The sequence below is a fragment of the Phoca vitulina genome, unplaced genomic scaffold, assembly GCF_004348235.1.
Source record: "Phoca vitulina isolate PV1807 unplaced genomic scaffold, GSC_HSeal_1.0 scaffold58, whole genome shotgun sequence".
Classification (NCBI taxonomy): domain Eukaryota; kingdom Metazoa; phylum Chordata; class Mammalia; order Carnivora; family Phocidae; genus Phoca; species Phoca vitulina.
In genome coordinates, this window is record NW_022589761.1 from 3950243 (window position 1) to 3978222 (window position 27980).

The following is a 27980-nucleotide window of genomic DNA, read 5'->3' on the forward strand; positions in this document are numbered from 1 at the left end:
GCTGACCTAATTAGGTTCAGGCTACATCCCCGTTCCAGCCCACCTGAGTTCAAATGTCATTCCAGTTTTCAGAGTCTTTATAGTGCTATTCAGATCTTTCCTGCGGGTGTACTTCCCAGTGGCTGGTCTGGGACCTGGCTGGTAGTTAATCCCCTAGATCTGTTATCAAAACCTTTGGTTTGCTTTTTAGAGTCAGATTTACCCTTGCACAGCTCAGAGGTGAGCCAGGAGCTCACAAACGTTCTATAGGATCACTCTCTTGAGCTCCTCATCATGATCTTCCTGAAGCTGTCTGACTTTCAGGCTCCCTGTCACACCCTCCATTCAGAAGGCTGGCACTTAGTTTCCCTGCTCTGGGTTGCACTTCCTATGACTTTATCTGTGGCTGGAGTCAAGTGGCAAGAGGGCAAGAAGGGGGAAAAACCAGTAGGATTTGCTTCAGATTGTTGAGACCACAGCTTCTCTGGTCAGAGAAAAGGGTTCCTATCCGTCAAAGCCTGGCAGCTGCTGCCACCATGGATTTGGAACCTCTCCATGAGGTTTCTACTGTTATTATTTATTTATTTATTTATTTTGAAGATTTTTATTTATTTATTATTTGACAGAGAGAGAGAGTGAGAGAGGGAACACAAGCAGGGGGAGTGGGAGAGGGAGAAGCAGGCTTCCCGCTGAGCAGGGAGCCCGACACGGAACTCGATCCCAGGACCCTGGGATCATGACCTAAGCCGAAGGCAGACGCTTAACGACTGAGCCACCCAGGCGCCCCTCTACTGTTATTTTTTAAATGGCATAAAACCTTACTCAGGGATTCTGGCTCTGTGCTATGGTCATTGGGTTAGGAAGACTTCTAGATTTTCCCAGAAATCATGCTGAGATAGTATTTAGATAATTTTGCCTGGAAAAAGTCTTAGTTCTTGCTTTTTCACTTATTAGCCAGGTGACCTTAGGAATCTTGCTTCCATTCTCTGGGTTATTTAATTTCTTTCTTTGAAAACTTTTTCTGAGTTGGCATAGTGTGAATGGCCAGAAGTGTCTGTGAACACGGATATGGGCCAGTTGCCATTCAGTTGCGGCCTGTGCATGTGATGCTGATATCTGTGGTTTGCCGTAAAGACATCAGATTCACGACTTTTCTGGGGAGTTGTTGCCATGAGTTCCTGTGCTTCCCTGTCGGCCTCTCTCTCCTGACTTCTTGTATAATTTTTTAAAAAGATTTTATTTATTTATTTAAGAGAGAGAGTAGGAGCGGGGGAAGCGGCAGAGGGAGAAGCAACAGCAGACTCGCTGCTGAACAGGGAGCCCTACTCAGGGCTCGATCCCAGAATCCTGAGATCATGACCTGAGCTGAAGGCAGACTCCTTCTTGTATAATTTTGAACAATTTTGAAGCAGTGGCAGAAGTTTAAATATAATTTAGATACTTTTGTTCCCTGAACCACTTGAGCATAAGTTGCCAACCAGGTGCCCGGCTCTGCTGTGTTTCCTTCAAGGAAGGGTGTTCCCCTGTAGAAACGAAGTACATCCATCAAGGTCTGGGAATCAGCACTGATGCATTCCTGCTGTGTCTAATCCTTGGACCCATTCAAGTTCCACCAGTTGTCCTAATAATGACCTTTATGGCAGAAAATGCAGCTCGGGGTCACTCATTGCATTTAGTATCAGAGCCCCTTTAGACTTGTTCAGTCTGGTACAATTCCTGTCTTTCAGGATCTTGAGGCTTAAAGATTACAGGCCAGTATTCTGTAGAGTGTCCTCAGTTTGGGCCTTTCTGATGTTTCCTCAGGATTAGATTCAGGTTCTGACCTTTGGGCAGGGGGCTACGGCTGGGCTCGCACTGCATGCTGTCAGGCGGTGCATGGCATCCACTTGTCCCGTTGCTGGTGTTCACTTTGGTCACTTGAGTAAGGTGGTATCTGCCAGTCTTTATGTTGTGAAGTTAGTTTTTTTGCCCTCTGTACTTAATAAGTACTTTTATTTATTAATTTATTACTAATTTTTACTTAATTATTTTATTTTATTTATTTATTTATTTTTTAAAGATTTTATTTATTTATTTGACAGAGAGATAGCGAGAGCAGGAACACAAGCAGGGGGAGTGGGAGAGGGAGAAGCAGGCTTCCCACTGAGCAGGGAGCCCGATGTGGGGCTCGATCCCAGGACCCCGGGATCATGACCTGAGCCGAAGGCAGACGCTTAAAGACTGAGCCACCCAGGTGCCCCATACTTAATTATTTTAATGAGTATCGAGGAGCTCTGAAATATATACATATTTTGTTCCTCATCAAACTGTGGACCCATGGTTTCCTGTTTTATTTAAGGGCTAATTCAGTACTATCCTTATTTATTTTAATGTTCAAATGGTCTTAGTTTGGCTGGCTGGAGCTCCTTCAGGAGGTTGGCTTCTGTGTTTTTTGGGGATGTTCCTCTTACTCTGTAAGCTTGTCTTTGTTCTCTGGGCACAGTGATGTCCGGGCGTATCTTTGTGTTTATTCAGCCCCAGCTCTGGAATCAGTCCTTTCTCCAGGGTGCCCCAGTTATTTTTAGTAGGGAATGGTGTACTTTTCTTCTTTAATTTTTTTCTGTGAAGAGAGTTTACTTTAAAACTACAAACGTCACTGTCTTGTACCAGTTTTCCTCCTGTGGGTATTTGTAACTCTGCTCCAGAAACTGGAGATGATAGGGTATGGGGAGTGATCCCGCTGAGAGTGAGGAGAACCAGTGGTAGAGTCCAGACCCACCCCCTTGGCACGAATTCGCACAGTGAGTGCATCCTCGTGTCTCTGACCCGGGTTCTTCAGGGGTACAGTGGAAGGACCGGAGTGGATTCTGATCGAGGCCAGTCCCGGGGCTCTGTCTCGTCACGGCTGTTTGCACTTAGCACATCAGATTACCCCACGCCCGTCTGGGGAGAAGCTGCTGGTGGGGAGGAGTCGTGTCTTCTTCATTGCCTTTGCTCCTTGTTTATTTAATTGAGTTTGTACAAAGTTACTGCCTGTCTGTTTGGCGAATCTGATTGTCCACAGCTGGGCTTCTTGTACGAATAGGGATGTGTAGTTGCAAAGGGAAGTTCCTTGACTGTGGAATCCACATGCTCCCCGCGCCCTCCCCTCCGTGCGGAGCCCCAGTTTTCTTGGCAGCATTTTATCTGAGTAGCCTGCCTTCATTAACCTCTCATCTTGGCCCTCTGAAGGCTCGATAGACTCTTGAAAACGGGACAGAGGCACTGTGCTAGTTCCCACTGCATTTTTGTGGGTCCTTTGCCATTCTGATGAATGACCCATCTCCAGGAGAGTCTTTGGCTGCTTCTACCAGTTAACTGGCTCGTTCTGCAGTGGTTGAATCAGAAACATCAAAGAATAAATGCCATGTGAGCAGTCATGGTTTAGCTAGGCAGCTCGTGGGTGGGGAACCCATGTACCTGAGCATAAACGTGTGTGTGTCTCTGTCTGTCTTTCTAGAAGGTCTGGCTCCCCTCACCTTTACTTCTTCATTCCTGACTCTTATTTCATTGTTAATACAGAATATAAGCAAAGGTGCAGATTCACAGCCTGAAGGAGAAGGCAGCCGTCCATCCATGGACTTATTTAAGGCCATCTTTGCCAGCTCATCCGATGAGAAGTCCTCATCCTCTGAGGATGAGCAAGGTGACAGTGAGGATGATCAGGCAGGTCCTGGGGAGGCTGATTTCAAAAGCTCCCAAGAGACTGACTCGGTGGAAACCTCATCTGTGGCACGCGGTACGTGGATATTTTAGATTTGGGGATCTAAAGAAGAAAATGAGGATGTCTCTAGAGAAGCTGCTTCTTTGTTTAGTGTGCAGTTCTTTTTTTTTAAATTTAAGTTCAGTTAGCCAACATATAGTACATCATTAGTCTCAGAAGTAGCGTCAACAATTTCTCAGTTGCGTGTAACACCCAGTGCTCATCACATCAAGTTAGTGTGCAGTTCTAACCCAGGATAATTAGCAAGCAATGATGTTTTAATCTTTTACATTTTTAATTGTGGCATCAGATATAAATTTCTGGTGTATTTTTAGGATAGCTGTGTTTGATAATATTGATTTTCCTTACCCTAGTTGAGAAGAATTTAAAACTAGTAAAATTTTTGTTTAAAAAATAGATTTTTTTTTTTTGACCTGGTTGATGATGAGGTGCTAGGATTATTGGCAGCATTTGGTCCTGAGGAATACAGGGGCTCTTCCCCGAGCCGCGAGTTTTGGCACAGAAAAGGAGGCCCTTTGGTGCTTGCAAGGGTCAGAGGCTTTTCAGATGCTTGGGTGGGTGGACAGAATTTTCCATCTCAGCCTTTGGGTGGTCTGTAATCCCTGTCAGTCTGTGGTGGACTTGGGTATAATATTTTTAGTGTCTTTAACCAAAAAGTTGCAAAGAGATATAAAATACTGTTTATTCTTAGGTGATTCACAAATGCCTATTTCCTATTTCTGTGGGGGAAAAAAGCCACCCAACTTATTTTTTATTTCAAAGTGATATATACTTGAATTGTCAAAGTTTAAAAATATAGAAATGTAGAAAGCTTAAGTCCCTTGGAATCCCACTTCCCTGAGATAAACATTGTTAATACTTTGATGCATATTTTTCCATACTTTTTGCATTTTTCTTTCCACTCTCTGAAAACGTATTACTCTGTTTAAAAAACGAGATTATTACTGTGAATATGGTAATTTGTTTATATTCAGCTTTTCCCCTCTTTGATAATTTATTTAGAGTGAAATTAAACTTTCTGAGCTGGGACATAGTCTTAGATCCCCGTTGGTAAGTTTTTCTTCTTCTCAGAGGATATCTTTCCTTGAGGACACCTTTCAACCCTTCAGGTCTCAGTGAGGTGATCCCGAGCACGTGCTATACACACCCTGTGTTGCAGCCCCTGGTACACTTGGTTGCAGGTGGCCCGTGTGACTGACTTCCCAGCTCAGATGTCCACGAGGTTGGAGGTCAGGTTTACATGCTCACTGCTGTATCTTTAGCGCCTGGCGTGAGCTAGTTAAGCAAAGTGGTGAAGAAAAGCACGCATTATCTGGTGGCAACAGGTATTAATTGAAGAATCAAACACATTAGTATTAGTATATTATTTGCTATTAATATAAATAGAATTAATACCCTGGTGTTTTTCAGCTAGCGAGCCGGCACCCCAGGAGCCCTCACCTTCCTTCCCGATACAAAAGCTGCAGATAGATGAAAGAGAACCCTTCGGCCCACGGCTGCCTCCCGTCTTCTGCCCCAGTGAGTTGAGAGCTCCTTGGTTCACCCATTTGTATCAGCACCAGTGTCTCCCCTGAGCTGTGACAACTCTAACCGTGTTATCACCTCTACCTGTCTAATCCAACACGAGGCCGACCACATACATACAGTTGACCCTTGAGCAAGGCAGGATTTAGGGGCGCCAACACCATGCACAGTTGAAAATCTGCATATAACTTTTGACTCCCCCCAAAACTTAATTACTAATAGCCTACTGTGGACCGGATTCCTTACTCATCACATACACAATTGGTTAACACTTCTTATGTATGTTATATGTATTATGTACTGTATTCTTACAGTAAAGTAAGCTAGAGAAAAGCAAATGTTGTTAAGAAAATCACAAGGAAGAGAAAATACATGTACAGTACTGTGCTTATTGAAAAAAATTCACACATAGTGGCTCTGTGTAGACTCGTGTTGTTCAGGGTTCACTGTATATACATCTGTTTCTGGTTTATTTGTTCTTAGCCACATTTTCAATCTCATCGCTTCCACAGAGTGCCTGAATGATAGTTGTTGCTTTATAGCCTCTGAGACCTTGCAACTTTTTTTCTTTCTAACACTCAGATACATACAGTAGAGTCCTGAGCGTCTCAGATGTCACTTCGAGAAATAAAAAAAAGTAAAAATCTAGGACACAGAGATGGGTGAGGAATTGCAGGGAGAAAGGTATTCGGAGACTTTTTTATAGTTTGGCTAATGTAGCAAATAAAGTAAAAGTAATTCTTTCAGAAGTAAACACAGTCCATCCTCCTCCCCCAGTATCAGTCAACAACGTCTTAAACTGACATCTTGTTAAAATGTTTAGACTGGCCTATCCTCTCCTTGAAGGCCAGGTTAGCAAACATCTGATAACCTGGCCCAGGTATATAGATGACATAATTCTATTATTTACTTTATAGTTTCCTATAGCACCCACATATAAATATTGTTTTAGTTAGTAAAGCCAGTCTTCAAAGAGGTGATAAAAAAAGTGTGAGGTTTTGAAAAATTGCAGTGAATGTATTTCTGATTTGCTTTAGTTGTTCAGATCTTCAGCTTAAAATAAGTGTTTCAACATCTAAAAGCTAAGTTATTTATGCCCATTTCTCAGACCATCTTTGATAGCCTTAATTTTGTCTATGGGTTATCAAGGGGAAATGGTTTTTCAAAAACGAGCATTAAAAAAAAAAGTTTGGGGAGGTCAGATTTTAAAATACCTGACCAAACGATGGGACTGGAGAGTTACAGGCACCTGCTCCCTGGGTTTGGAAATATCCATGCTTCTGAAACACCTCTCCCTTAGGTGGAAAAAGCTGATGATCTACCCTGCTTCTACTGTTGTTAATTTTTGCTGATTTGGTTACCTGGAAATTAATGCCCTATGAAAACATTTTGTTCAGCATTTGGAGGTGGAGAATTCAGGCATATGCCACTTGTTTGGTCATTTTTAATGACAACGTACATTGTGTTGTTTTGATGCTAGTTTTCTAGGGTTTCAGTTTATAAGACAAATTCACATATAATGTGCTTTCATAAAGGGAGGAGTTGACATTTATGTGCCAGATTCTAGGCTATGGGATTCACGTGCCTGGTTCCATCCAGTCCTCTATGTCCCTGAGAGAACAGGGAGTCTTACTGTCTCTATTCATAGATGGGGAGACTGAGGCTTGGAGAAGTAGAGCAATGAACCCCTGCTGGCAACCTCAGCTGAGGTTCAGACTCTGGTCTGTGTCTGAGCTTGCCCGAGGATATTAAATTGCAAAAGGCTTGTGCAATCTGGTCCACTTTTATCTTCATCTGACTCATCTAGCTGATAAGGCTGTGGCAAGATACTGGTTGGATCACACAGGTCGAGTATTGAGGTTTCTGGCAGTTTCTAAATATAGAGCTACCAGGTGACATGCTAATCCGTTTGTTTATCAGTGAGGCAGGGCAGGAGTTGCGCCCTAATGTTAAACATTCCACCTACGTCAACGCGTTCCCAGTTCAATAATTTAGTCTTTCTTTTCCCCAGCAGTTCACGTGTGCATTGCGTTTGCGTTTCAGATGTTCGTCAGACACTTGAGGCACCTCACAAAGAGAAACATAAAAAAAACAAAGAAAAACACAAGACCAAGAAGGAGCACAGACGGAGGAAAGAGAAGGTGAGTACCTTCTGGGTGTCCCAGGACCGGAGGCAGGCTCCGGTGTCCCTGCTTCTGTCCTGCAGACAAGCCCCGCCCCTCGGGGCACCTGGGCCTCTGCACACGTGGGCAGAAAGGTTGACATTCATGTAAGCCTTCAATTTTCAAGAACTTTCAGACAGAATATTTTAATTATTCAGTTGTACTTAGAACAGTTTTTTTGTGAACATTAAAAAGTAGGCAAAAAGGACATTGAAATACTTTAGAGTAACGGTTGAATATTAAATAATAGAATAGTATTAATTGGCTATTCATTCAATATTAGGTGAAGATATTGTTTTGAACATTTTTTCTCCATGACTTGGTCATCATTACAAACAGAGATTTGGGTCCATAGCTTGCTACTTGAGGTAAGGGAAACTTGAAGGAGTAGTGTGTGCTCCCACCCTGATACCCCCGATCCCATGATCCGTGTGTTTCCAGTGATGGCACAGGCTTTTAATTTGGTTAATGTGAGTGTTGGGTCCCAGAGTGCTCTGGGCAGTGGTGGAATGGATGACAAACAGCTCCATGATTGGCTACCTGACAGAAAGGATTCCTGAGCTTGGAAGATGATGAAAGTTCTGTTGTGGTGACAGGGGAAAAAATGTGCTGCCAGGTTGAAAACCAAATTCATTTGTTTCTTACCAATGTATCTGCTCTTCTCTGACCTTCTACTCGTTTCTTTGTTGTGCTTTTCCACCGTGTTTGTCATCCTGATAGGTAGTTGATCACATACGCCTAACGACATGGACCATTGAGGTCATGGGAGGTGGCAGGGGTCACCTGGGATAAGATGGGGGCTAAGTGGCAAGATGGCATGCTGCCCACATCTGCCTGGTTCTGCTGTGTCTGCCCTGGAGGACCAGTTCTGAGTGTGCGGGGTGGAGAGTGCACACAGCTGTGTGCCCTGGGCTGTCCCATAGGAGGCTCATTCCAAATGAGGTGTTTTGTCTTTGTTTTTGAATGACCCCAGCAACCAAATGCCTCCTTAGCCTGTCATCATAGGAATCAGGGAGGGAAACACCCATTTGTCCCCCCCCACACCCACCCTCGCCTCACTATTCTTTTTCAGAAAAAGAAGCACCGGAAGCACAAACACAAAGGCAAGCAAAAGAATAAAAAATCAGAGAAGAGTAGTAGTTCTGAGAATACGGACAGCAGCGACAGCCAGAGTGATGAAGAGGGGCCTGCAGACCTGTCACCCCAGGAACTGCTCAGAAGGTAGGGAGTGGGGCATGGTGGTTTTCAGAAACCCTCCAGAGGCTTGTTGGAATCTTGATGTAGTTGCTGAGAGGCAGATGTCAGAAATGATAAATTTGTATATTGACTAGGCTTTTTAGAAGTTCATTTTTTACTTACACAAGTAATATGTGAATATATTATCATTGTGAAAATTCAAACCTTACAGATAAAGCTTCAAGTGGTCCTCGAGCAGTTTCCCAAACCTCTCTCTCTAGCAACCTCTGCCGTCAGCTTCATGTGTAACTTTCAAGACTTTTTTGTTCAGTCTTTCTCATACACACATACACACACACACAACATATGTACACACGTTGCTGCACATTTTTAAAATAAATAATACAATTTTATGTAGCATAAATCTATGGAGTATGAACATGTAGAATGAAGAAATACTGCCAAATTATTTCCGGAAGTGTCTGTATCCATTTTACCTTGTTACTACATCAATTACAAACAGTTCAGAAATGTTTGCCAGCATGATGGGCCTTCGAAGAATGGCATCTCACTTTTAATTTGTATTTCTGGGACTAGTAATGAGGTTGAGTGGCTGGAGGACAGCCTTTGCCCATGTGCTCGCTTCTGAGTAGCTTGCTCACATTCTTTGCACAGTGTTCTATTTTCTGTTACATTGTTTTACTTGTTTCAGTCAAGTAAGGTAGTATTTTGCTGATTTTTAGGAATTAAAAAAGGATAATTCTGGATATGAATCCCTTGTGTTTTAGTGTGTTACCTGTCATGTGACTTTTAATTATCTTTGTTGTACAGAAGCTCTAATTTTTGGTGCCCTCAGTTTTACCAATGGTTGGGGGGGGAGGTATGTTTTATAATTTTGTCTCCTAAAGGTCTTCCCTAACCCAAGAGTTTATATATGTTTATGAGCTATTCTGCTTTTATAGTTTTGTTTTTGTTTAATCTGTTTGGATTTTTTGGTTTTGTTTTTTGTGAACAGAGTGGGGTAGGCCTCTAGCTTACCTTTCTCCAAATGGATAGCTAGTTGTATTAGTCAGGGGAGTGAACTAGCTCCATGAAGCTCCCCACATCCCCACAGTGGAGCATAAAGAAAACCAGGGGACTGCCCTGCTGGCTCAGTCGGTAGAGCACGTGACTCTTGATCTCAGGGTTGTGAGTTTGAGCCCCACGTTGGGTGTAGAGAGTACTTAAAATAAATTAATATTTTAAATTAATTAAAATGAATAAATTAATTAATTAGAAAAAAGAAAAGAAAACCAAGAAAGGTACTCAGGACCCCAGTTTGTTCTGCTTCAGTGCACGGACCTCCTAGGAGGGGATGGGTGGAGGGTGGCATTGGGGGTGGTTGTGGTCCTGCCTGGATATCACGATCTTCACTGCTGCATGGCCTGGTCACCACGGGGCTGGGAAAGGGAAGTCCAGCTGCAGGCTCAGGATGAAGGGGGAGAGGCGGGGGTGAGCGCTCCATGTCAGCCCTATGCGCCGAACCGGCTCGTTAAAGGTAGGGTAACTTGGTCGTGTCCTCAGTCCCTGTGCGGGCCTGCTCCTCCATTCTCCACTCTGGTTTCTTTCTTTCTTTCTTTCTTTTTATTTATTTATTTTTTTGAGAAAGAGAGCGTGAGAGAGCACGAGCAGGGGGAGGAGCAGAGGGAGAGGGAGAAGCTGACTCCCCACTAAGCATGGAGCCCAATGCAGGGCTCAATCCCAGGACCCTGGGATCATGACCTGAGCTGAAGGCAGACACTTAACCCACTGAACCACCCAGGTGCCCCTCTTCTCTGGTTTCTTAGCCATTTGGTACTGTTCTGTCCACCCTGTTTTAATTACTCTGGCCTTGTAAGCACATCTTGCCATCGGGAAATACAAGTGCCACCCATTATTCTTTTCCATTTACTTCTTCAGAATGGACAATACATCTCATGATTTCATGATTCAAAAATACAAAGGAGATGAGCATTTCAGTTTCATCCCGAACCTCCTGAAGTGGCTGAGCCCACTCCTGTTTCCCTGTCCTCCTGCACACCAGTATGATGAGGGGGCGGGGGAGGAGCACACCCCAGGCATGGCTCATATCATCCACATGCACCCCTGTGAGGCAGACACCTGGGCCCCCCCGTCTTCATAGGTGGGACAGGGAAGTTAGGTCACGTGGCCAGGCCCACGGAACCTTACCAACACCTGAGGCCCTCACCCTTGAGCATTTGGGGCCATCTGATGAGTCGTTCCTGCAGGGGAAGCCCGTCAGTGCCCATGTGGAGGGCATGTGGGAGGGCCGGAGCAGGGGCTTGCTGTGGGCACTGTGCAGCAGTCGGAAAACATGGGCACACAGCTCTGCACTGATTGGATCTAAAACTTACCATCAGGACACCCGAGGCTGCAGAACAGTGTATATAGGTGGTGCTGTTGTTAAAATGTTGTCCTCGGGCCTTTGGGTTTCCTGCGTGCACACGCATGCACATCCTTGCCTAGGAAGAGGGCTGGAGGGGTTCTTACACCCCTGAGAGCATCTCCCTCCAAGGAAGGGAGGGTCAGAAGCGTGGAGAGCATTTACCTGACCCCTGTGGTTGCTACAGGTGTAGGCCCCACCGCTCCTCACCCCGAGCTCCTAGGTTCTCCCCTGGGAGCCTGCAGGGCCCTCCATCCTCTGTGTCTCGCTCCCCTCTGTGCACTGCCTGTCTGCACCCATCTTCTAGGAGGGGTGGCAGGAGGCTCACGACCACAGGGGCTCGTTTGCACTCCCAGCACCTGGCTTGGAGTGTCACTCTTGGTAAGGGCCCTGGTACTTCTCTTCTGGGACCGTGCAGTTTGGTTCTGGTGGAATCGCAGTCGGCCGCCTCCACCCCCTTCCCCCGAGACACCGGTCTACTTCATGTTTCTATCAGTTTGTCTTGCCCATTCTAGAATTTCATAGACATAGAATCATATGGTTTAGTAAACGCTGTAGTGCACACACATACTTATATGCGCACAGACCATAAGCTTCCAGCTGCGTGCATTCTCGCTGCCTGATCAAGGGATACCCCAGCACCCCACAGCCACTCGTGTCTCCTCCCACTTAGCATGCCTGCCCCCATTCCCACAGGTAACCCCTCTGCTGGCCTCTGTCACCATTGATTAGCGCTTGGACTTGGAGAAGGACTCTCGCCTCGGCCACATGATTCTGGCAGCAGCAGCTGGCTCGCCTTCATTGCTGTGGAGTAACCCTTTATGGGACCACAGAGTATTCATCTCTTCCGTTGTTGGGGACATCTGGTTTTCCACTTTGGGGCTGTTGAGCAAGGATCTAGAGGCAGTTTGGCCCAGCTCTACTCGATGAATGCCCTTGTGTCCGTGAAGCCGAGATTTAAGACTGTCAGCTTAGGAGCTTTTTGCCCTGGAACAAGCATGTTTTTTGTTTTGTTTTGTTTTGTTTTGTTTTGTTTTCAGTTCCTTCCCAGCGGTCCTACATGAGATAGGTGAAACCAGGATTAGAACTTGCTTTTATAAACAGGTCCTAATATGAAGTGTGGGGTGTGAGTCTCCCTGTGTGTTCTGGGGGCAACAGAGAAGCATATTAAGAAAGCAGATTAAATGATGCTTTCATAGTTTGCGGTCATCCTCTGTTCTGTGGGTACACGTGTGCCACTGGGACTTGGGGAGGTCTGGCATGCTCGGCTCCCACGGAGCTGTCTGGCTTTCCAGTTCTTACCTAATTGTCCTTCTTTCTCCTTTATTTCCTTTTCCAGGCTGAAAAGTCTTCCACTAAGGAGGCAGTAATTGAATTCTACCCTGGCCGGTCCCAGTCCCAGGTCTCCTCCATGATGGAAGCTCATCGACTGCTCGCTTAATACATTGTACAGATTGTATTTATATGTAAATTCATGCTGTAAAATAATTTTTAAAACCTTGACATTTCAAAGCCTGCCTTGGAAGGTTGCAGAAATTGATTTCTATTTTTAACTTCAGTTAGTGTCAGAGGAAATAATTCAGACTGTACAGTTTAATTAAAATGGAATTTTTCTATTTTCTTCTTGATTTTTTATTTCCTGAAACTTTTAAAAAGAAATGAAAAGTGAAAGGTTTTCTCTGATTTTGCGCATGAAGGAAGAAAGCCGAGTCCAGATAAGCACAGTTGGACTTAATTAAGGACTTGTAAGAGAGAAGGAAGTGGTTGTTTCCCCATTCCTCAGGCACCGGGCTCCTGCCTCTCCTCGTGCATGGTGGTGGCCAGGAGCCCAATGGGCGGTCCAGTGCCAGGATCCTCGCAGGTGGCCTCAGCCTTTTAGGGTGGATGTCACCAAAGTGTCCCAGTGTCCGAGACCAAGCGCCGGAGAGTGTGCACCCACAGCCCAGGTCACACAGGTTCCAGGTCCTTGCTCTGCAGCCCTGGGTCCCCGCTCAGGAGCTGCCCATCATCACTGATGAGACCTTGAGAAAAGTTGCAGGGGTTCAAAGTGACAGCATAGAAAGATCAGAAGGATTTCCAAAGTAGAAAGAAGGAAGAAAACCGCTTCTACTTCTACCATCCAGAGATGATAACCCTTAGTATTTGGGAATATCCACCCATCTTTTTCTTTTTTTTTTTAAAGATTTTATTTATTAGAGAGCTACAGAGGGAGAGGGAGAAGCAGGCTCCCCGCTGAGCAGGGAGCCCGACTGGGGACTCATCCCAGGACCCTCGGATCAGGACCCGAGCGGAAGGCAGACGCTTAACCAACTGAGCCACCCAAGTGACCCCCACCCAGTCTTTTTCTATCGGTGGGGCTGCTACCCGACTAGAGGTGACATTTGTTCTCTGTCATTGACATTGTGACAGATACTTACTTCATGCTCTTATATATTGTGTGTCCCCATTCCCAACAGCTGCATCTGAATTCATCCAGGGCCCATTCTGTAACTCAGTGACCATTTCTCTGTTGTTGACAAGAGTGGGTTGGGGGCGCCTCTTGTGGTTAAGCTCAGATGGTTAAGCGTCTGCCTTCGGCTCAGTGCATGATCCCAGAGTCCTGGGATCGAGCCCCGCATCGGGCTCCTTGCTCAGCGGGAAGCCTGCTTCTCCCTCTCCTTCTACTGCTCCCCCTGCTTGTGCTCTCTCGCTCTCTCTGTCAAATAAATAAATAAAATCTTAAAAAAAAAAAAAAAAAAGAGTGGGTTGGCCAGGAGCCCCCGCACAGGCAGAGGGCACACAGAAATCGTCCTGGGAGAGGGAGCCAGGAAGACCCAAAAGGAGGCTGCAGGGATGGGGCTGCTGGTTTCGCCCGCTTGGCCTCAGTCCTTTTGCGCCCAGGCTCAAGCCCCGTTTTTCTGGGAGTAAGCGCGCCCCACGTGCAGCGGAGGCAGGGAGATCGCAGCGCCCGCGGAGGGCACGTCAGTCCCCGGAAGCGGCCGCAGGGCGCAGGCGCGCGGGCCCACTGTTCGTGGCCGGGCCCGGGTGCTGGGTGCCCGCCACCGTTCGCGGCCCGGCCTGGTGCTGGGTGCCGGCCACCAGCAGGCCAGGCTCCGAGATGGCCTCCCAGCCGCCGTGCGCCCCCTGCTCCCCAGAATGCCTGGACGAGGACGGGAAGACAGTGTCCCAGCTGCGTAGCGTGCAGCTGCCCTCGGTCCTCTCCAGCGACCTTGAGCAACTGTTCCATAAACTGCCCGGCACGGCTCTGATCAGGGCCTATGGCCGCTTCAAGCTGTCGACGTTGGAGGCACGCCAGGACGGGCTGCTGGCTCCCTTTGACCCGCTGGAGGTCAGCAAGGACTCACCACCACCCCAGGAGCACCCGAAGCCTGAGAAGAAGTTCTGGGGCGACCAGGAAACCCTCTCCAAGGTCAGACTACGGGGGTGGGGTGAGGAACGCAGACCTGAACGCAGTACGTGGGGAGGTCGCAGTGAACCGGCTAAGGAGAGCCGTGGGAGCCACTTGGTTTTGCCAGCCCGCCCCTCCCCCCCCGTGAAGCCCCTGGGCTGCTGTCTCTGGGAAAACAAGGCTGTCCTGGGGGAGGATAGTGTTTCAAAGTGGGGGATCCTGACCCCACCCAGACTGTGATTTCTGGCCGAGCCTCCCAAACGTCCCCATGGTGACATCCCCAAGTGTATACCCCAGGGTCAGTGAAGGAGCCCTCCGTACCCATGAAACAGTTTGCTCCAGAAACAACAGAAAACCTAGAAGAATGAAAAGAAAAACAAAAAAACCACAAAACAACCCCCCCTCCCAAAAAAAACCCTATCAACACTACTTTGTTTTCTCTGTGATACTTGAGAGACATTGCATTAAAACAAAGGCTGGTGACCAGGAGTAGGAAATAATCTGTGAACAGAGAGAATTCCTGGGGATGAAGAAGGATTTCCTAACCAAAATCCTCCATGGAGGCTTTAAAATCAGAGCAGAGAACTGAAACAAAATTAGAATACAAAGCTCATGGGATACTCTGAGACCCAAAGAACAAATATAAAGGATCGATGACCGTGAGAGAAAAGGTAATGTGTGCCCGAGAGATCCAGAAGAGCCGATCTACACAGAGGAGGTGTTGGAGAGGAAGAGGAAGCAGGGGGAGGAAAGAAAGAGAAGGAAGCAGTGAAGACAGTCTCTCTGGGCTGAGGAAGACGGTGGTACTCCCTTGGAAAGAGCCAGTCCAGTTCAGTGCAAGATTGCAGGCAGATATAGCCCATCTTTAGTGAATGCCTGAGTTGCAAGGGTAGGAGCAAGGTGTGCATACAGACCACAGATGGAAAAGCCTGCGATCAGCTTGAGATGCTTGACTTCCTGGCCAGCCCTCAGAACACCTGGGAGCAGAGCCCACAGCGAGGATTGCTGATTGGCTCTGTGATCTCTTCCAGAAAAGTGTGTGTCAGCGCTTTTAGTCATATTTATTCTGATTTTTTTTTAAGTAAAAAAATTTTTTTTAAAGATTTTATTTATTCATTTGAGACACAGAGATACAGAGAGAGAGAGCATGAGCAGGGGGAGAAGCAGAGGGAGAGGGAGAAGCAGGTTCCCCGCTGAGCCAGGAGCCCAAAATGGGGCTTGATCCCAGAACCCTGGGATCATGACCTGAGCCGAAGGCTCAGCAAACTGTTTCATGGGTATGGAGGGCTCCTTCACTGACCCTGGGGTATGCTCAACCATCTGAGCCACCCAGGCGCCCCTGATTTTTTTTAAAGTAAAATTAAAGGAGAGCACAGAAATTTTCAATAGAACATCCTCAAGATTCAAATTCAATAGATTTAAAATGTTCTGCTTTTTTTTTTTAATAGGTCTCCCTAGCATAGCAACCTTGTCCCCACTGCCCCATTTCTTCTCTACAGAAGCAAGAAATGTTTCTAGTTTCTTCTGTAGTTTTAGAGATAAATTATGCATTTCCCAGAACATACATGTATATATCCCTCCTTTTTTTTTTTACACAAATGGAAGCATACCTTAGACCCCTTATGCACCTAGTTTTAAATTTTTTACTTAGCATATTTTAGAGAGCTTTCCATATCATAAAGAAGCAACTTCCTTGTTCTTTTTTACCGGTAGTATCCCACTGGCTGGCCATCTTCTGGTGACTTTAACCAGTCTCCTGTGGATGCACATTCAGGTGGCTTATTATTTTTTTTGACCTAAAGTTTTTATGACCCATGAAGATGACAGAAGTTGAGAAGGTCTGTAACTTCTCCCAGAGGAAAGTTTCTGACCTAAGAATTCTCTACCTGGCCAAACTGCTGATCCCCAACAAAGGCAACAGAAAGACATTTTCTTCAGACCTGCAAAGACTCAGAAATGATGCTTCTCTATGAGCACAAAGTTACTCAGGGGAGCACTCCAGCAAACAGAAAAAAAGAAAAAAAAAAAATCTCCCTCTGCCCCCCGCCCCCAGCTTTCTCCCTCGCTCTCTCAAATAAATAAATAAAATCTTTTAAAAAAATCCAAATGAAGAACTTCAGTAAAACAAAGAGCGGTTTAGAATAAACAGAGGGGACCAATGACTGAAAACAATACACTCTGGTTAACGTGGTTGTGTAGCTCAATGAAAATGTTAACAAATGATCTTTTAAAATGAAGGTGCGGGCGCCTGGGTGGCTCAGTCGTTAAGCGGCTGCCTTCGGCTGGGATCATGATCCCAGAGTCCTGGGATCGAGCCCCACATCGGGCTCCCTGCTCAGTGGGAAGCCTGCTTCTCCCTCTCCCATTCTCCCTGCTTGTGTTCCTGCTCGCACTGTCTCTGTCTCTGTCAAATAAATAAATAAAATCTTAAAATAATAAATAAAAAATAAAATGAAGGTGCACAATGCAAAACTAATCATGTTCCAGATGATTTCATTGAAGGCTTTGAGATGGTTTGTTAAAGCACATTCTCAAGAGATAATGTTTCATTCCTGGTGTTTATTTAATGCACACTCACACAGGGATGTATCACAATATTTTAAAAATAATTGGCTCAAGACCCCCCTTCCCCACACACCAGTCTCGACCCGTGGCTTCCGGGCGCATTTAAGATGAAGTCCAGAGATCTGACCATGACTTTCCAGGCCATTTCGCAAATGGCTCATCTCGCTGTTGTCCCCCTTCCCTGTGACCTGCGGACATCCAGCTTGTACCGCCCCCCCGGGAAGGGCGCCCCGCGGCCCAGGGTGCATGCGCAGCAGCCCGCTCACTTGCCTCTGGCCCTGAGCTGGCCCTGCGTGCTGGCTGTCGGACGGCCGCGCGCCACCTCCGGCGGCCGGCGGGGGCTGGAGCCTGTGCAGCCCCCGCCCCGCCCACGCGCACGGGGACTCTCGCTCCCCGCTTGGGGTCTTTGCCCCTTGGTTCCGGCCAGCCCTGCAGCACCTAGATCAAGGCCTGACGAGTCTATGACATATTTATTGATCAAGGGAAGGAACGCTATATATATATAAAAGAACTGATTTTTGGTTGTTGTTTTTACAAAAATTGGACTATCCTCTATATTCCATTTTTGTTAGTGCCTCCAAAGACGTCTCTGTGTATTTGGAACGTCTCTCCGCAGCGCCTCGGGGTCCCTTTCCCTAATGAACCCCAAAGTACTATGCCCAGAAAAAACTCGGAACGGGCGTCCCCAGAAAGGATGATGGGGTTGAGGGATACGCCCCCGCACCCCCCGTTCCTGCTGGTCTGTTTGGCCATAATTAAGCTCTGTTTTTGCCAGGCGAGAACAAAGACCAAGGAGTTTGGCCTGGAGACCGAGGCAGCTGCAGAATGGGGAGCTGGGGGCGTCTCGGGCACCCACGACAGAAGGGGTAGCGTCCCGGGGAGGCGGCTGGTTCCCCAGGGCTGCTGGATGCCCCGGGGCCCGCCGCCCGCCAGGCTTGCCTACCTCCCCTGGTGGCCGGGATCCCGGGCGGGGTGGTCGAGTCCCTGTCCCACCTCTCCGCGCTCCCAGGAGGCGGAGAATGCCTCCTTCCCCGCATCCCCACACCCCCGCGCCCCCCCCCCCCCCCCCCGCAACCCCGGTCCTCACACCTCCCCTCATCCCTGCACCTACTGCTGAGCCTGCCTCACTCTAGCCTGGTCCCCCCATCCAGAGTCCCTGCACCTCCGCACTCCCTGGGGCAGTGCCCCAAACCCTGGTTGCTGTGTCCCGCATGCCCTCGCGTTCTTCACACTCCCACAGCAGGGCATCCCCACATCCCGGACACACACCCCAGCCTGACACACATCCCCTGCACGCCATGGGGGGTTGGGTAGTAGACCATTTCAGGCTTGCTCCTTCTATCCCCCTCCCTTTTAAAAATACTGCTTTATTGAGGTGTAATTCACATATCATACAATTCACCCATATAAAGTCTGGGGTTTAGCGCATTCGCAGAGATCTGCAACTAGCGACACATCACTGTAGAACATTTCATCGTCTGGAAAAGAAGCCCCATACTCATTAGCAGTCAGTCCCCATTTCTCCTCAAGCGATCCTCCCAGCTCTAGCCAACTACTGATTTGGTCTCTGTCCCTATAAAGTTGCTTATTCTAGACCTTTCCTAGAAAGAGAATCAAACAGCATGTGGTCTTTTGTGACTGGCTCCTTTTCCTTAGTATAATGTTTTCGAGGTTCATCCATGTTGCAGGATGTACTAGTACTTCATTTATTTAAAAGTACATATATATGCATATAATAAATACATGTTATATGTATTATAAATAGACTTTAGAGCAGTTTTCGGTTCACAGCAAAGCTGAGCAGAAGATGGAGAGATTTCTTGCATATCCCCTACCTCCACACATGCATGGCCTTATTATCAACACGCTCCACTAAATTAAATATTTAAAACAATTGATGATCCTACAATGATACCCAAAGTCCACAGTTTCACTCTGCGTGTTGTACATTGTATGGCTTTGGACAAATGTATACTGACATGTATAGTCATTATGTTATCATGCAGAGTAGTTGCATTGTCCTAAAAATCCTCTGTGCTCTGCCTGTTCTCTCTCCAAACCTCCCAACCCCTGGTAACCACTGATCTCTTTACTGTCTTTATAGTTTCCAGAATGCCATCAATCTGGATGCATACAGTATGTGGTCTTTTCAGACTGGCTTCTTTCACTAGTAATTTCATTAGTAATCTGAAATCTACTAATGAATGTACTGAGTCTACTAAATCTTTCATTAGTAATGTGAATTTAAGTTTCCTGAATGTTTTTTTTCATGACTCATGTGTCTTTTCATGGCTTGGTAGCTCATTTACTTTTAGCACTGAATAATATCCCATTATTTGGATGTACCATAGTTTATTTATCCATTCACCTACCGAAGGACATCTTCAGGTTTTTCAAGGTTACTTCCAAGCTCTGGCAATAGTGGATAAAGCTGTAAAAAACATCCGTGTGCAGGTTTTTGTGTGGACATAAGTTTTAAACTCCTTTGGATAAATACCAAGGAGTATGATTGCTGGATTGTATGTTAAGAGTATGTTTAGTTTTATAAGACTCCGTCAAACTGTCTTCAAAGGTACCTGTACCATTTTGCATCCCCACCAGCAATGAATGAGAGTTCCTGTTTCTCCACATGTTTGCCAACATTTGGTATTGATAGTGTTCCAGATTTTGGCCTTTAAATATGTGTGTATTGGTATCTTACTGTTGTTTTAATTTGCAAACCCCTGATGACAAATGATGTGGAAAATCTTTTCACATGCTTATTTGCCACCCATATATCTTTTTTGGTGAGGTGTCTGTTAAGGTCTTGGCTCATTTTTTAAATTGGGTTGTTTATTTTCTTATTAAACTTTGACAATTTTGCACTTGATCTTAGCCAAAAGGCCGAGAAGTGATAAGCTTTGACAATTTTGGATGATAATCCTTTATCATATGTGTCTCTTGCAAATGTTTTCTCCCAGTCTGTGGTTTATCTCTCATTCTCTTGACATTGTCTTTCAAAGAGCAGAAGTTTTAAATTTTTATGAAGTCCAGCTCATCAATTATTACTTCCATGGATTGTGCTTTTGGCATTGTATCTAAAGAGTCATTGCCCCACCCAAGATCACCTAGATCTTCTAGATTATTATCTAGGAGTTTTTTTAAATTTGCATTTTACATTTAGGTCTGTGATCCATTTTGAGTTTTTGTGAAGGATGTAAGGTGGATGTTTAGATTTAGTTTTTTGCATGTGGATATCCAATTGTTCCAGCACCATTTGTTGAAAGACTGTCATTTCTCCATTGTATTGACTTTGCTCCTTTATCAAAGAGCAGTTGATTTTATTTATGTGGATCTATTTCTGGACTTTCTATTCTGTTCCACTGATCTATTTCTCTATTCTTTCACTAATACTACACTGTCTTGATCACTATATCTTTATAGTAAGTCTTGAAGTTGTGTGGTGTCAGTATTTTGTTCTTCTCCTGGATCTTTTGCCTCTCCATGCAAACTTTATAATCACTTTGTTGATATCCGCAAAATAACTTGCTGGGATTTTCATTGGGATTGCATTGAATCCATAGATCAAGTTGGGAAGAACTGACATCTTGACAATATTGAGTCTTCTTATCCATGAACATGGAATATATCTCCATTTATTTAATTCTTTGATTTTGTTCATCAGAGTTTTGTAGTTTTCCTCATATAGCTCTTATACATATTTTGTTAGATATATGCCTAAATATTTAATTTTGTGTGGTACAAATGTAAATAATACTGTTTTTAATTTAAAATTCCGCTTGTTTGGGGCACCTGGGTGGCTCAGTCAGTTAAGCGTCTGCCTTCAGCTCAGGTCATGATCCCAGGGTCCTGGGATGGAGCCTCGCATTGGGATCCCTGCTTAGCGGGGAGTCTGCTTCTCCCTCTGCCCCTCCCCCTGCTCATGTTCCCTCTCTTTCTCTCTGTCTCTCAAATAAATAAATAAAATCTTTTAAAAAAATAAAATTCCACTTGTTCATTTCTGGCTTAGCAAAAAGTGATTGATTTTTGTATTTTATATTAACCTTGTATTCTGCAATCTTGCCAAAACTGCTATTAGTTCCAGGAGTTTTCGTTGATTCCTTTGGATTTTCTACATAGGTGCTAATGTCATCTGTGCATTAAGACAGGTTTGTTTCTTCCTTCCCAATCTTATACCTCTTATATCCTTTTCTTGTCTTATTGCATGAGCTGGAAGTTCCAGTACAATGTTGAAAAAGAGTGGTGAGAGGGAAAGTCTTTGCCTGTACCTGATCTTAGTGGAAAAACTGAGCTTCTCATCATTAAGTATGATCTTAACTGTAGGTTTTTTGTAGATAGTCTTTGGCAAGCTGAGAAGTTCCCCTCTATTTCTAATTTGCTGAGAGTTATCATAAATGGCTATTGGATTTTGTCAAATGCTTTTTCTGCACCTATTGATATAGTCATGTGATTTTTCTTTTTTAGCTTACTGATGTGATGAATTACATTAATTCATCATCAACATTAATTCATTACTCAAAATCAATAATTGATTTTTAAGTAATGAAGTAGCCTTGCATACCTGGGATAAATCCCACTTGGTGATGATGTATAATTCTTTCTATACATTGTCGGATTTAATTTGCTGATATTTGTTGAGGATTTTTACATCTATGTTCATGAGAGATATTGGTCTCTGGTTTTCTTTTCTTATAAATGTCATTATCTGGTTTTGGTATGAGGGTAATGCTAGCCTCACAGAATGAGTTAGGAGTAGTCCCTCTGCTTCTATCCTCTAAAAGAGATTGTAGAGAATTGGTATAATTTTTTCCTTAAAGGTTTGGTAGAATTCACCAGTGAACACACCTGGGTCTGGAGCTTTCTGTTTTGGAAGGTAATTAGTTACTATATCAATTTCTTCATAAACACCTATCCAGAGTGTCTATTTTTTCTTTGTGACTTTTGCCAAATTGTGTCTTTCAAGGAATTAGTCCATTTCATTTCAAATTTGAAATTAGTCCATTTCATTTCAGGTGATTAAATTTGTGGAAATAGAATTATTCATAATATTCCTTGACTATCTTTTTAATGTCCATAGAATCTTTCATTTCTGATATTAGTATTATGTTATCTCTTTTTTTTTTCTTAGTTAGCCTGGCTAGAGGCTTATCAATTTTACTGATTTTTAAAAAGAATTTATTTATTTATTTGAGAGAGAGAGCATGAGTGGTGGGGAGGGGCAGAAGGAGAGGGAGAGGCAAACTTCCCGCTGAGCAGGGAGCCCGACCCAAGGCCCGATCCCAGGACCTTGAGATCATGACCTGAGCTGAAGGCAGATGCTTAACCAACTGAGCCACTCAGACATCCCTTTATTGATCTTTAAAAGAACAGTTTTTGGGTTCATTGATTTTCACTGTCAATTTCCTGTTTTCAATTTCATTGGCTTATGCTCTAATTCTCATTGTTTCTTTTCTTCTGTATACTTTGGATTTAATTTGCTCTTCTTTTTCTATTTTCCTAAAGTGGAGGTTTAGATGATTGATTTAAATTCTTCTTCTTTTTTATATACACATTCAATGTTGTAAATATCTCTCTAAGCACTTCTTTCACTGCATCCCACAAATTTTGATGTCATATTTTAATTTTGTTAGGTTCAAAATATTTAAAAACTTCTCTTGAGATTTCTTCTTTGACCCCTGTGTTATTTAGAAGTGTGTTGTTTAGGGGTGGCTCAGTCAGTTAAGTGTCTGATTCTTGGTCTCAGCTCAGGTCTTGATCTCAGGTAGTTAGTTCAAGCCCTGCATTGCGCTCCATGCTGGACATGGAGCCTACTTAAAAAAAAAAAGACATGTGTTATTTACTCTCCATGTGTTTTGATATTTTCCAATCATCTTTCTGTTATTGATTTCTAATTTAATTCCCTTGTGTTCTGAGAGCGGACATTATATGATTTCTGTTTTTTTGTTGTTGTTGTTAAGGTGTGTTTTATGGCCTAGAATGTGGTCTATCTTGGTAAATGTTTCATATGAATTTGAGAAGAATGTTTATTCTGCTGTTGTTGGATGAAGTAGTCTGTACATTCAGTTGACTGATGGGGTGTTGAGTTCCGCTATGTCCTTGTTAATTTTCTGCCCGCTGGATCTGGTCCTTTCTCATAGAGGGAAGTCTCCAACCATGATAGTGGACTCATCTATTTCTCTTTGCAATTTTATTTTATTTTATTTTATTTTAAAGATTTTATTTATTTATTTGACAGAGAGAGACACAGCGAGAGGGGGAACACAAGCAGGGGGAGTGGGAGAGGGAGAAGCAGGCTTCCCGTGGAGCAGGGAGCCCGATGCGGGGCTCGATCCCAGGACCCTGGGATCATGACCTGAGCCGAAGGCAGACGCTTAATGACTGAGCCACCCAGGTGCCCCTCTCTTTGCAATTTTAATAGCTTTTGCCTCACATAGTTGATGTTCTGATGTTAGGCACATATATGTTAAGGATTATTATATCTTCTTGGAGAATTGACCCCTTTTCATTATGCAATGCCCCCTTTTACCTCTGATAACTTTTCTCACTGTGACATCTACTTAATCTGAAATTAATATAGCTAGTCTTGCTTTCTTTTCATTAGTGTTAGTATGGTCTATTTTTCCCATCCATTTACTTTTTTTTTTTTAAGAGAGAGAGCGGGAGGGGAATAGGAACAGAGGGAGAGAGAGAATCTTAAGCAGTCTCCATACCCAGCATGAAGCCCAACATGGGGCTTGATCTCACAGCCCTGAGATCATGACCTGAGCTGAAATCAAGAGTCAGACACTTAACCGACTGAGCCACCCAGGCACCCCTACTTTTAATCTGTATGTGTCTTTATATCTAAAGTGGGTTTCTTGTAGACAACGTATCATTGGGTCCTGTTTTCTCATCTACTCTGACAATTTTTCTTTTAATTGGTGCATTTAGACCATTCAAAGTGATTATCGATGTAGTTGGATGAATATCCACCATATTTGTTACTGTTTCCTATTTGTTGCCCTTGTTTTTTATTCCTATTTTTGTCTTCCGCTCTTCTACCTTTTGTGGCTTTAACTGAACATTCCATGTGATTCCATTTTCTCTCCTTTCTTAGCATATCAGATACACTTTTTTTTCTTTTCTTAGTGGTTGCCCAAGAATTTGCAATATACATTTACAGTTAATTCAAGTCCACTTTCAAACAACATTATACTACTTCAAGGGTAGTGTCAGTAACTTAAAATAAAATATTTCTAATTCCTCCCTCATGTCCATTGTATCATTGGTGTCATTCATTTGTGTGTGTGTGTGTGTGTGTGTGTGTAATATAATTAACATGATAATTCCAATTAACTGGAGGTAATGCTAACATAATATACACACATAATATAATATATACATAATCATGTTAATTATATAATATATAATACATTGTTGCTATTTTTTACATTGTTGCTATTATTATTTTGAACAAACTATTGTCTGCTAGATCAATTAAGAATAAGAACAAAGTTTTTATTTTACCTTCACTTATTCCTTCTTTGGTGCTCTCCTTGCTTTGTATAGATCTGAGTTTCTGACCTATATAAGTTTCCTCCTCTCTAAAGAACTTTTAACATTTCTTGCAAGGCAGATCTATTGGTAACAAAGTTTCCTCAATTTTTGTTTGTCTGAGAAAATATTTGTCCTTCACTTTTTTTAAAAAAAGATTTTATTTATTTATTTGACAAAGAGAGACACAGAGAGAGAGAGGGAACATAAGCAGGGGGAGTGGGAGAAGGAGAAGCAGGCCTCCTGGGGAGCAGGGAGCCCAATGTGGGGCTTGATCCCAGGACCCTGGAATGAGCCGAAGGCAGATGCTTAATGACTGAGCAACCCAGGTGCCCCTGTCCTTCACTTTTGAAGGATAATTTTGCAGGATACAAATTTCTAGGTTGGTGGGTTTTTTCCCTCCTAATACTTTAAATATTTCACTATAGTCTCTTCTTATTTACATGGTTTCTGAGAAGGTGGGTGTGATTCTTATCTTTGCTCCTTTATAGGTAAGGCATTATTTTCCTCTAGCTTCTTTCAAGAATGTCCTTTTATCTTTGATTTTCTGGATCTTTAAAATTATATACCTATGTGTAGATTTTTTTTTTTTTTTTTTATCCTGTTTGGTGTTCTCTGAGCTTCCTAGATCTGTGGTTTGGCATTTGAAATTAATTTGGGGGGACTTCTCAATCATTATTGTTTCAAATATTTCTCGTCTCCTTCTGGTGTTTTCATTATGCATATATTACACGATTGTAGTTCTCCCACAGTTCTGGCAAATTCTGTTCCATTTCTTTAAGTCTTTTTTTTTTTTTCATGTTTGCTTTTCAGTTTTGGAGGTTTCTATTGATATATCCTCAAGCTCAGAGATTCTTTCCTTAGCCATGTCTAGTCTAATAATGAACACATCAAAGATACTCTTTATCTGTTACAGTGTTTTTGATCTTAGCATTTCTTTTTGGTTCTTTCTTTGAATTTCCATCTCTGCTTACATTGCATACTGTCTACTACATTCATTAGAGCCCTTAGCATATTAACCACCGGTGTTTTAAGTTCCTGGTCTGATAATTCCAACATCCTTGCCATATCTGGGTCTGGTTTTGTTGTTGGGTTTGCGCTCTCTCTTCAAGCTACGTTTTCTGCCTCTTAGGATTGTACTTTTTTTTTTTTTCTTGATAGCCAGACATGACGTACTGGGTAAAAGGAACAGCTGTAAATAAGCTGTAGTAATGTGATGCTAATGTGTAGGGGGCGGAGAAGGTCTATAGTCCTATGACTAGGTCTCAGTCTTTTAGTGGGCCTCTGCGTCAGAGTGGTGAACTTCATAGGTGCTTTTAAAGTCTGCACCCTCTGCCCCCACTCTGAGGTTAGGTGGGATTGGAAGGCTAGAGTGGCCATCTGGGTGTTTCCCTCCTCCCATGTGGAAGGCCAGAGCTGGCTAGGGTTGGGTATTTCCTTTCCCCCAGGTCAGTTAGGCTCTGATAAAATCCCATCAGGGTTATGCTCTGGCTAAATAGTTTCTCCTGACAGCCAAGCTTGTTAGGTAGAACACAATGCTGCTGTGGAATATTTCAAAGTGATTCTTTCCCACCCCTCTCCCAGCCAGAAGCACGAGGGGATTTTTCTCTGATCTTCACTGTGAGGACCAGGTCTGCTACTGGAGGTAATGCTAACATGAATGTGAGGGCCCCTCATGGCTGGGTCCCCCTGGAATTTTTAACACTCAAAATTATCCACACTGCACCTCCAGCAACTTGTCAGTTACAGGTCAGGTTTCCCAATCCTGGGCCTGGTTCCCGTGGAGGTCACTGCTCTTGGATTTCTGCTCTATAATTTAGGATTCTTTGTATTTGCCTGTCTCTCCAGTTTTGGGGGCAGCAGTCTGCTCTGTGACCTCACTTGTCTTATGAATCTGGGAAGAGTTGTTGATTTCAGCCCAGAAATGAGAAGTCCTTCATTCCTGTCGTATGGCCTAGTCATGTTTCATCATGTGAATATGCCTCATTTTATCTGTTCATTCACCAGTGGATGGATATTCGTATTGTTTCTGTTTATTTGATTATTCTGAATAATACTGCTATGAGCACCCATGCTCTAATTTTTGTGTGGCCATATGTTTTCATTTCTGTTAGGTATATACCGAGGAGTGAAGTTGCTGGATCGTGTATTTGTATATGTTTTAATTTTTGAGGAAATACTGAACTATATCCCAAAGGGGCCACACCATTTTACATTCCCACCAGCCATGTATGAGACTTCTGAGTCTTCCACATTCTTGCCAGCACTTGTTATTATCTTACTTTTTGATTATAGACATCCTAGTGGGTATGAGGTGGTATCTCAATATGGTCTTTTTAAAAAAAAAAGTATTTTATTTATTTGAGAGAGAGCTAGCGCAAGAGTGGGGGGAGGGGCAGAAGGAGAGGGAGAAGCAGACTCCCCGCTAAGCACAAAGCCTGACATGGGGATTGATCTCAGGACTCCAAGATCATGACCTGAGCCAAAGTCAGATGCTTAACTGACTGAGACACCCAGGCGCCCCTCAATTCATGTGTGATTTATATTTTCATAATTGCTAATGATGTTGAGCACATTTCCATGTGCTTAGAGCTCACTGACATGTCTTCTTTGGAGAAATGCCTATTCAGATGTTTTGCCCATTTTAAAATTGGGTTGTTCCTTTTTCTATTGTTGAGTTTTGAGCATTCTTTATGTGTTCTAGATAAAAATCTCTCATCTGATATACGATTTCCAAAAGTTTTCGTCCATTGTGTGGGTTGTTTTTTCACCCTCCTGATGGCGCCCTCTGAAGAGCAAGTTTTTAATTTTGATAATGCCCAGGTTCACACTGTTGCTGCTGCCGCCGCCTGTGCACATGGTGTCGGAACTGCCTAACTCAAGTTCCCGAAGACTTACAACCATGTGTTCTTCTAAGAGCCTTGTGGTTTTAGTTCTCACATTGAGATCTTTGATCCATCTTGAGTTAACCTTGGTAGGTGGCGTGAGGCAATGGTCCGCCTTCATTCTTTTGCAGGTGGATTTTATTTGTCTCAGCACGATCTGTTGAAAAGACTAATCTCTCCAGTTTTAATTACTCGGCACCCTTGTTAAGGAAGCAAGGGACCTAAAATATGAGGGCTTATTTCTGGATTCTCAATTCTGTTCCATCAATCTCTATGTCTGTTGTTCGGCCAGTAACTACAGTGTCTTGACTGTGGTCACTTTTTGTGTGTGGTAAATTTTGAAACTGGGAATTGTGAGTACTCCACCTTTGTTCTTTTTCAGGATTGTTTTGGCTATTTTGCTTTCCTTGAGCATCCATGTAAGTTTTAGGATCAGCTTGTCAATTTTGGAAAGGAAGTCAGCTAGGATCTTGAGGGGATACTGCTGAATCTGTAGATCATCTTGGAATGTATTTTCATCTTAACAATAGTAAGGTAATAGCTAATCCATGAATATGGGCTGCTTTCCCATGTCTTTGGGTCTTCTAAAATTTCTTCCAACAAT

At 43.8% G+C, this 27980-nt stretch overlaps 2 protein-coding genes across 2 annotated transcripts in view; both read left to right on the forward strand.

Annotated features, from left to right (window-relative positions):
* Positions 1-12627, forward strand: part of GPATCH1 (G-patch domain containing 1) — a 54256-nt gene extending 41629 nt beyond the window's left edge. Inside the window, exons 16-20 of the mRNA XM_032390532.1 lie at positions 3520-3736; positions 5132-5239; positions 7289-7386; positions 8480-8628; positions 12345-12627. Of these exons, the coding sequence (XP_032246423.1) occupies positions 3520-3736; positions 5132-5239; positions 7289-7386; positions 8480-8628; positions 12345-12375 (603 nt within the window). The 3' untranslated portion in view covers positions 12376-12627. The remainder of the gene's footprint in view (positions 1-3519; positions 3737-5131; positions 5240-7288; positions 7387-8479; positions 8629-12344) is intronic.
* Positions 12628-14102: 1475 nt separating this feature from the next.
* Positions 14103-27980, forward strand: part of WDR88 (WD repeat domain 88) — a 45685-nt gene continuing 31807 nt past the window's right edge. The window contains exon 1 of the mRNA XM_032390143.1: positions 14103-14414. Coding sequence (XP_032246034.1) covers positions 14103-14414 — 312 coding nt within the window. The remainder of the gene's footprint in view (positions 14415-27980) is intronic.